Source organism: Haliotis asinina, chromosome 6 (assembly GCF_037392515.1).
Source record: "Haliotis asinina isolate JCU_RB_2024 chromosome 6, JCU_Hal_asi_v2, whole genome shotgun sequence".
Taxonomy (NCBI): Eukaryota; Metazoa; Mollusca; class Gastropoda; order Lepetellida; family Haliotidae; genus Haliotis; species Haliotis asinina.
Window position 1 is genome coordinate 48,746,878 of NC_090285.1, and position 10,793 is coordinate 48,757,670.

A 10,793-nucleotide genomic window follows, 5' to 3' on the forward strand; every position below is an offset into this window, starting at 1 on the left:
AGCATCTCTACAGAGCAGAGAGGGGTCCATGGGCTCATGTGCCCTCGAGGTATGTTTATGTCCCCGCAGAGCTCGGGGAACTTAAACGAAACCTCGAGGGTACATGAGCCCATGGACCCCGAGGGGCCAGTGAACAACGTATTTATCTTAACGAACACCTGAATTTTAATTTTGACCTGTTTGAAGCACTTCCGTTGAATGCGAGTCGAATAGCCATTTTGCAGACGACATGAGGTAAACAGATTTAGAGTTATCTCCCATCCATCGATTTTCAATCGCAAAACATCGGTAATTTCCGTGCTTGATGCGTGATTCAACGTTATTCGAGGTAAAAAAAGTACTACCATGAAACACCAGAAGATTTCGGAATTCCCAGCGTTGTACATTGAAAATAATACATCGCATGTAAGCGGGGTACATTGAAAATAATAGAATACCACTTAGCCAATCAGAAAGCGACATTCATGTGTGAGGTAAGATCGATCTCTCGATCTCTCGATCTCTCTCTCTCTCTCTGTGTGTGTGTGTGTGTGTGTGTGTGTGTGTGTGTGCGTGTTACTTTATAACAAAGTTTTCAGTGTTTTATTTCACAAGTATAAGGATTGTCATGAAAACAGTCCTGTTCGGCAAATGAGTGAGTGTAGTTTTAAGCCGGTTTTTAGCAATATTCCAGCAATATCACGGCGGGGGACTCCAGAAAATGAGCTTCACTCATTGTACCCATGTGGGGAATCGAACCCGGGTCTTCGGCGTGACTGGCGAACGCTTTAACCACTAGGCTACCCCGCCGCCCCGTTTGGCCAAATAGTCCTGTGTGTTATATCATGAGCGTCGATTTCCGCAAACAGCCTACGGTGACATGTGTTCAACAGCCTGATCACCCTATCCCGTTAGTTGCCTAGCAACTTGTGTCAAGCATGGAATGAAGACCAGTTCTAACACAGATATTCATGGGCAGATATCATCATCTGTTTCAGATTTTATGCAGAAAAATACTCCAAATATTGAACTTAATATGATAAAACAAATATCATCTAAAGATGAAAATTATTACCACCCTTAAAATCTGAAACACGGAACATTTCAAAAGCGTTGTTCATTTTAACCCGTCACAATCTACTTAGGCTCTCGATCCTGTGATTCAGAGACGTGTTAATATTTTACAGGACGATCAGTACTAGGTACAGTAAAAGTTTGACTACCACAAGCATTTTCTTGAAGGAGACATGGAATCTTTCATTTCTTGTATAACGCGATGGAAACATGAAGAGGTTTGTTCTCGTTCTGTATCCATCATTCGTCAGTTGGGCATGATAAATATGGCCTACTAAAGTGGCTTTGACATCGACATGTTATCTCCGTCACCTCAAATCCATGCGTGGTCATTGCCAGTAGAGGGAAATAACAGCTCACACGGTTGTGGTTGTGGCAATGAAGGCCCTAATTTTAATTTTGCAAATTCTCCTGTAACATGCACAGCTGTGTGATTTGATGACTTGACATTCCTTCAAAATCCTCCTCCTGTCTCATGACTACATCTACAAATATGACTTTCCTAAATGTAACAGACAACACGTCTTCGTGTACCCGAGCGGAGTCTCTCCTTTGACTCTCTCCTGGCCCAACGCGTATCTCCAAACCAACTGTCTGACACTTCTCTTTTGACAGCCATGATATGTGGAACTCTCTTCGAAAGGAAATGAAGAACACTTCATGGAAAGAAACTGTTAAATCTCTGCTAAAGACCCATCTATTTACTGCTACAGTCTGGGAAAGCTGTAGCTGTAGACCTTTTCTTTTTCAACGCAACCCCATCTCTACGTACACGGTGGATATTAGGTGCTTTATAAACAACAAATGAAAACCCTACTTTTACTCCATCCTCCCCTGGAAATACCTTCACGTAAGGTGCCAATACAGTCGTATCAGTCCGCCATATTTTCTATTTTGTGTTCAACTTCGAGAAAGTGGCATCAGTTGTCACATATTCTGCAGTGTGTAGTGCTCATGTTTATGGGCAACCTCTGAACGCTGACAATATCAAATTTTGTCACATAAGTACAAAAACGATAAAGAGCCTAGTGGTGCAGCTTAAAGGTGTTACAGGTTAGTATCTGCAGTCTGCAATTAATGGTCATTGTGAAACACTGGTGGTATTAAATATTTGCTCCACGGATGTTTGATTTATCACATGCAGGCCATGTATACATGCTGTGTCTCGATGTCATGTCTGGATATGGTACTGCAATATCATGAACATATACTTGCACCACAATACATATGAAAAAGGTCCTATGTTGTGTACATTATAAGTTGTTCACTGGTCACGTTGGGACCATGGGTTGAGGTACTCTTGATGTTCGTGTATGTTCCCTGAGCTCGAACACGAACACGCACACGCACACGCACACGCACACGCACACGCACGCATACAAATAGACTTGACTCACGCATGGCTTACTACTGTTTTTTGGGTTGTTTTTCTCTGGGGGGTTTGGGGGTTTTTTTATTTTTTATTTTTTTTGTTTTGTGAACGAAGTAGTGCAAAGAATATCGAAACGAATAAAAACTTGGATTGTGAAACCTGTCTATTTAGACACGACAACAGTACAAGTTTGGAGCTGGAACGAACGCACAAAACTTAGGAAAGCAAGCTTACAGCTTCTATGAGAAGACCTAAAGATTTCTGAGAAACCATGTGTATACTTTCAAGAAGGCGAGTAAATCCGTCACAAGCTACAAAAATAAATATGTCAATGGATGTGTGTATGGATTTGTGAATTCTTAGATATCTAGTGAGTTCTTGTGCGATCAACATGTTTTCGACATCATCTTTCTAAGGTCGGTCATGTAGTACTTGTCGCAGAAGTATTTCTCATTTCCGAAGATGAAATGTTTTTCCATGTTTGGAGAGAATGCGGAGGCTGGGGGACGACGACCGTAGACCTCGGCGACGGCTCTCGTCATGGCTGGCGTGTTGCCGCAGCAGAGGCCCACGAACTGGACTCCGATGTCTTTACATTCCTTGGCGAAATCAGTCACCTCCGCAACACTGCAGAGTTGTGAGCACAGATCTGGGTAAGCCCTCTTACCTGAAATTAGGATCATGTGTAAGTAAGTTGGGATAAGCTCTGCTACAGATATTACTCAACTTATGTTCTGTTTATTGCCTAACGCCATGCTCAGCAATATTGAAGCTATACTGAGTCAAAAAAGAAACTTCAGATTTTTTCTTCAGGGCACTATAAAAGAACAAGAGATGGTAAGATGGTTAAATTGTTATTATTTCATTGCTGAGATCTGTGTGATGTACTCAATACACTGACAGTGCCACAACCAGTTCCATTAGGCTACACTGCCGTTCCAAAACATGGGTGTACAGAATGTCAAGTCACAAGAATATAAATTCCAAATTTCTCAGTTCAATATTGTGTATGGCCGCCCCGAAAATTCACCACTGGCTAACACAGTCTCCTCATCGATGCCTGATGCTTGTGAACACGTGGGATTTTGCGCCATTGCTCTTGCAAGGCTGCGGCAAGTTCCTGCAAAGTCTGAGGTTGGTTCCTGTGACCATGAAACCATCTCCCAAGTGCATCCCAAACGTGTTCTGTTGGATTAAGGTCAGGGGACCTCGACGGCCAGTCCATGAAGGAAATTTCGTGTCAACATCGCGGTATGCGGCCGAGCATTATAACGCTGGAACTGTATACCTGGGCCATGAGCCGCCACGAAAGGAACGAGTTCAGTGTTGAGCAGGTAAGCAGCAGCTGTGAGGTTTCCACGGATGACCAGGATCGGGAACGGTTGTTCCCACAGAAAGTACCCCACACCATGCAACTTCCGGTCCCGAATCTGTCGACTTCCTGTACACATACCGTTCACGACGTCGTCCCCAGGCGCAGTCTGTGCCTGCCGTCTGCGAATCTGAGGGTAAACCTGGATTCATCGCTAAAGACGACTCGATTTCAGTCTCTCTGAGTCCACCGGAGGTGACGTTGGGTCCACAGCAGACGTTGACGTTGATGAAACGGCGAGAATGGAGATAGGCAGCCCGCGACTGATTTCGAATGATCTGTGAGGACAGCCGACCTCTAAACATCTATCTCAGTCCTAGTTCGCGTAGCCGGCAGAAATCTGTCACGTAGGTGACGTAGGACGATTTGGCGGTCTTCTGCTCGTGACGTCCCACGTGGACGACCCGACCTTGGGCCAGTGGTGCCAGTTTGGTGTAGACTACCTCGCAAGTCATACACAGTACGACGGCTCCATCCCATTGCTCTTGCGACGTCAAAAACTGATCTTCCCGCTTGCAACCTGCCAAGGGCACGTTCACGTGGCACATTTGACAATCGTGACATTTAAAGTACCGTGGTTTCAAAGTGTTTTGAGGCCAATGCAAACACGTGCAAATGAAGAAAACTTCGATGCGAAGATCACGTGATCGGCTGCACATGCAAAACCTGATTTGGCACTAACGTTTTTTGCACGGCGAATGGGTGAGTTTAAGTGGGTTTTGCTAACGTTTTTCTAGAGTCGACAGATAGGGATCCATTTCGGATACACAGATGTATCATCAGAGAAAAAATATTCATTAATTTTAAACATTACATTTTGTAAAATTTCTTTTTTTAACTCAGTTCTCGTTCTGTAAATAACTGGACCAGAGAGTCCAGTGATCAACAGCATTAGTTATGCAAAAGGGATGACACTTGTCAACCGTGTGAGCGATCTTGGCCATTCGATCTGGTTAGTCGCATGGCTTGCTGGAGACCAGTTCTAACCCGATATTCACGGGTCTTCTAGTTATGTAGCACTTATTAGGTCGGTAATGGAGAAGTGGAGCGATGTGCAAATCAAGCATTATTTATTTATTTATTTATTTATTTATTTATTTATTTATTTATTTATTTATTTATTTATTTATTTATTTATTTATTTATTTATTTATTTATTTATTTATTTATTTATTTATTTATTTATTTATTTATTTATTTATTTATTTATTTATTTATTTATTTATTTATTTATGGAAGCTATACGACGGCGGTCTGTAAATAACTGAATCAGGGAATCCAGGATTTCTGTAAGTCGCAAACTAAACGGAGGATTAAATCGAATCCGATTATTACATGTGCTCAAACATTTTTTTAGGTCAGATTGATTGGCATGTATCAGCAAGTAATTCTCCTCTGAAGGATTTTCCCCTATTTAATGCAGAAAGACACATTAACATAGGCGAGTGGGAAATACTTACCTGTGTAGGGGTCAATGAGAGAATGCATAGTAGGGCAGTCAGGAGTTGTCCTGTAAGGGACAGGGAAGGCTGCAATCGGGCCCTGAACAAAACAAGAAAGACTATTTCATTACGAACACATCCTTTGTTTTTCTCAAATCAGGATTATTGCAATGGTTTTTACATTAAATATTCATTGTAAATATGTACTTCACTTACAGGTGTGGACTGGTACAAGAAAACATGATTTTAGTGAACAGTACGTACACCTGTCGTTTCAGATTTATTGAAAGTAATTAATTTCCTTTCAAAAATCTATTATTAAACAGTCTGACTATACGCTTCTAATTTTACCTGCTCACAAGCCAGAATGTGTAACTGAGCATTATTCAGTCTCATCTAATATCACTAAGTTGTCAATTCCTGTGTGTATCCTATCAAATTAATCTTAGTTTAGCTTACCGCCCCGAGCCTACCCCAAACAAAACAGGGAATATACATCGAAATATGAAAGTATTTCCCTTACATGTCACTACAGCAAGAAAATGTACCTTGTCCTACCTTGTTCTGTATGGATTGATCTTACATGGCAGGTGGGGTGGCCAAGCGGTTAAACCAACGTCACGCCGACGACCCTGTTCTATTCTCCACACGGGTACAATGTGTGAATCCTATTTTTAGGCGTACCACTGCGTAATATTGCTAACATATTGCTAAAAGCGCTGTAAAACTATATGCCCTCACTGACTGTTTACCTTGCACGTCTTTCTCAGCTCTCGGAGCAGTGGTATGGTTGTATTGAGTCCCCGACCACAGTTGTAGCCAACAACGTCGGCTCCTGCCTTTTCCAGCTGACGGCTGGCTTCAGCGTAGGGTATACCATCAAATGTTTTGTCGGCAGTAGTAGGGTTAATGTTGACAACTGACGGTTTACCTGTAGATAACCACATACCCCGAGTTAGATAATAGTTACTTAACACACAACTGGTAATGACGAGCACTCCGTCTGAACAACAACATGACATTTCACATCCCTCGCGATAGTTGTTCTCACTTGTTAGGTGGTAGGCGAGTGCTGTAAAACCGTTCGTTCATCCCTAGTACCATTCCACACATAGTTGGAAAATGGAGTATACTAACACACTCTCAACCAATGCTTAGATCATGAAAAATATGAGATTTACTGAATGTCCTAATGAGGACTTAAAAACCTCGATACATCCACACGCACATTTCAACATTACCTTGTCCGTACTTCTGGATGCACTCAAGAGCAAGTTTGGCTTCCCCAAGTTCCACAAAGGTTTCAGCGAGTATGAGGTCCACATCATACTCCACTGCCCACTCTATCTGTTCCTGTAGTGATAAGATGAACGCATGGTAATATACACATAATATCCAGTGGGTCGTCATACGAATTGCGACTCTGGAGTTGGTCATCGTCAGCCTGATTTGTTTGACTGACTACGACAGACACCGTTATGACATTGTGACATGTGGCGGTCATATGAAATGTAAGATAACGGTGAGAACATGAGATTCAAGTCAACCATGTATTACATTAACATACAGGCAGGACCGACTTTTGATATATACTCATGGAAACAAATAAAGGAAAATATGAAACCAAACAGTACTAGGAGGAGTACTAGTAGTAGTAGTAGCAGTAGTAGCAGCAGCAGCAGCAGTAGTAGTAGTAGTTGCAGAGTTTTAGTAGTGGGTGCAGAGGTGGTCGTACTAAAAGTAGTGGTAATGGTAGTGGTAGTAGTGGTGGTGGTGGTTGTGATGATAGTCGTTGTCTAGTAGTAGCAGCAGCAGCAGCAGCAGTAGTAGTAGTAGTTGCAGAGTTTTAGTAGTGGGTGCAGAGGTGGTCGTACTAAAAGTAGTAGTAATGGTAGTGGTAGTAGTGGTGGTGGGGTGGTGGTGGTTGTGATGATAGTCGTTGTCTAGTAGTAGCAGCAGCAGCAGCAGCAGTAGGAGGAGGAGGAGGAGGAGGAGGAAGAGGAGTACTAGGAGTAGTAGGACGACGTAGTTCTATTTGACTCCATTATATCAACCATACTGTGAGACGAACAACGCGTTCCGTAAATAAAACCAGTCGGACTTGATACAAAGGCTCCACAAACCTTAAACATGGCCTCGGCCTGTTCAATATGTCTCTGGCTGCCTTTCCTGTACCTAGTGGTGTTGCAGATGTTCCCTGCCAACAGACACCCCGACTCGTCAGCAACTTCCTTGGCAATCTTCAGGGCTTCCCTGTTGTGCTTCTCCAGGAGATGTTCCTTGCCGACGACATACATCCCCTCTCGGTGCCCATAGTACTGAAGTCAGTAGTTAATAAGGAATATGATACATGATGCTTACGAACAGCTGGTATATTGCAACTTGTCTTTTGTCAATAACCTGTCAGTGTGAAAACGAGAGACACGGTTTTTCGGTTTCATCACTCTCTGTGTCATGGTCGGGTTAGGCGAGTATTAAAAACCTTCGCTCGTCACGCCGAAGACTCGGGTTCGATTCCCCCCATGGAGACAATGTGTGAAGCCCACTTCTCACTTCCGGCCGTGATAATCCTGAAACATTGCTGGAAGCTGCGTAAAACTAAACTTACTGATCTCTTTTACGGCATTTGATAATTTGGTAACGTGATAAAGCGTTAATGTTGAAACTGGAAATCACAGAACTCCGATTAATAAGTTAGCATATTTATATAAACCATTTAGGTTTTAAAGGTATATGTCATAATCTTTTAAGAAACATTTGTATATCACATGTATGTGTGTATCATATAAGGCCGGGCGGGACAACTTAGGAATGGCCAGCGAGTCCTAACTTGATACACAGAAGGAAGCAAGCTACAGAGACATATTTTATATCATTGGAAAGGAGGAGATATACACGAAAAGTTCATTTGCCAGTGTGTTCACGTGTTAATAATCTCACAAATCGGCTCTGAAAATGCATTTCTGCAGAAATTTCTAGCAGAAATTTCTGGCAGAATTTTTTTATTTCACTACCAGAATTATCTTAATTTAACAAAATTAGAGAGTATACGTAATGATACTGCTGCGTGAGTGATAGTTTCATGTTTATTCCAAGTAATAAGCACTTAGCGTGGTCAGCTGATCTGATTCGCTACCAGAATTATCTTAGTTGAATAAGATTAAACACAATCGTTATATAATTTAATATAAACTTTCTTGATGAATTCAAATTATGGTTCACACGTCTTACATTGTTATTATTGTGTGTATGTAGTATATGCCTGGTTTCGTCTCTATTCGCCTTCAACCCATATCGCATACAAAAACAATGTAGGCTTATTGGGATTGGAAAATACACCCCGATACTGTTAAATTAATCTTGCACGATGTGAATCCACTAAGAAGTTACAACTGTGTTCTAATGAAACGGATTGGAATAATCATTATGCATAAGTCTTTTAAATTGTAAAAGCTATAATGAAATACGGTTAAAATCACACTGTAAAATACTCGGTTGTCTGGTACTAGTAGGCTTTAAACAGGGAAAACGACATCATTTAAGAACGTTTATATTAAATTATATAACGATTAATCGTTTAATCTTATTCAACTAAGATAATTCTGGTAGCGAATCAGATCAGCTGACCACGCTAAGAGCTTATTACTTGGAATAAACATGAAACTACCACTCACGCAGCAGTATCATTACGTATACTCTCTAATTTTGTTAAATAAAGATAATTCTGGTAGTGAAATAAAAGAATTCTGCCAGAAAAAAAAATACTGCTAGAAAGTTCTGCAGGAAAAAAATTCTTAGATTATTAACACGTGAACACACTGGCAAATGAACGTTTCGTGTTCATCTCCTCGAGATCTTTCCAATGATATAAAATATGTCTTTGTAGCTTGCTTCCTTCTGTGTGTCAAGTTAGGACTCGGTGGCCATTCCTAAGTTGTCTCGCCAGGCCTTATATCATATAACAATTAAAAACAACAGCTTACAGTAAACGCTAGAACGACTTCACTTCCAGCGTGGACAAGCTCCTCGCTCAGACTCTTGACAAGGTGTGGATAGTCCAGAACCACCTCTGGAACCCACTGTCCTGCAGAGAGGTAACCCCTCCTCTCAAACTCAAACAAGAACCCCTCGGCCATGATAACATCGCCACCATTCTCCAAACGCTCCAAAAATCCTTGAAACAACGAATTTTCCTTGCAAATTCATGATATGTTATCTGAACGTTTATGGACACGGCAAACATTCTTTATTCAGAAACCTTGCCGAGATAGCATATGCTGAATATTAAAGTATATAGCGCACGAATCTGGTACACTGTATTCACATGTTAGTAAGTAAAGCAACTGTAATCTCAAAAATAGTCGTAGGGATCGTGTTGTCATTCAGCAGCAAACATCATTTATTCCGCGTTATGGAAGAACATCAGGCTTTGGAGAACTGGAACCTTTAAGGTAAAAATGGCTGTTCATTTTATATACTAAAAGTCGCTTGCAGAAGACAAAGCGCTGGTCCTTAAAGTTGCCTGCACAAAGTTTAATATTGTCTTGAATGATTAACATACTGATGGAAAAGCCACATGAACTTTGTGGCGTGTGGTTGCAAGTGTGTATGGTCCCCAGTGAGTAGAGATTACAAATGCAATATGCAATTGAGATTGGCATCCAGTGATCGAGGGAAAAGCGGCTTTGAGCAGTTGAGCTTAACTGAGATGGATATTGGCGCTATACAAGTATAGATATAAACAGAATAGCGCTAAAAATGACAAAAACTAGCTCATATAGATATAACAATTCAAAGCGCTCGAATCACGTTTGGAACCAATCTCTTATGGTTAAGGAATGGTCTGTATAGCGCATGCGTTTTTATGCAACCATCTTTTCTGTTACAATCCTAATATTTACACATGGGAATTTTTGCTTACTTTTTTTCGACATTGTTGCCAGTGAACCTTTACACGTTGGTGAGATGAAGGTTATAACAACCCTGACAATGTACTCTGCTTTTAAATCTCTGATGATTAAGGAAAAGTCCATAGAGCGCATGTTTTATGCACCCATATTTCTATTACAATTATGCCATTTACACATGCGAATTTTTGCTTACCTTTCTTCGACATTGTTGTGAGTGAACCTATAACAACGCTGGCTCCACTTATATACACACCATGCATGTCACTCAAACAACCAGATGGAGGCGGCGCTGTTCATGCCATCTGCGTTTCAGCAATGCTATCCGGATCATCCAGGTTCCGTTTAGCCAATCGGGTTTAGCGCATTTACAATCGGTGTCAGATACTATCAGTGTAAAGTCCGACAGGAAGAAAGAAATTGAAGAAATTGCCACGTCATCAAGTGTCGAAAGTTAAGACGCTTCCGTTGTGTGATTCCTTAGGTTGATTTGCACCATGAGTTTTGAGACCGCTCAGTCAGCTTGCCCGCACCTTTTCGCAAACACCCAACATTATGGCTTATTGTCGTAAACAAATGGTCACGAAATACTCAGAATTCTACAGGAGACTTTTAGCAGAGGTTTCGTATGGATGTAAGAAGGGTTT

At 41.4% G+C, this 10,793-nt stretch overlaps 1 protein-coding gene across 1 annotated transcript; it reads right to left on the reverse strand.

Annotated features, from left to right (window-relative positions):
- Window positions 1–1,417: 1,417 nt before the first annotated feature.
- On the reverse strand, window positions 1,418–10,519 carry LOC137287245 (betaine--homocysteine S-methyltransferase 1-like). Its single transcript, XM_067819473.1, has 7 exons — window positions 10,343–10,519; window positions 9,223–9,413; window positions 7,363–7,557; window positions 6,481–6,592; window positions 5,992–6,170; window positions 5,258–5,339; window positions 1,418–3,092 (listed from the first exon to the last, which is right to left on the reverse strand). Exons 1-7 carry the CDS (start codon window positions 10,407–10,409, stop codon window positions 2,812–2,814), a joined length of 1,107 nt encoding a protein of 368 aa, XP_067675574.1. The 5' UTR covers window positions 10,410–10,519; the 3' UTR covers window positions 1,418–2,811.
- Between the last annotated feature and the right edge of the window lie 274 nt (window positions 10,520–10,793).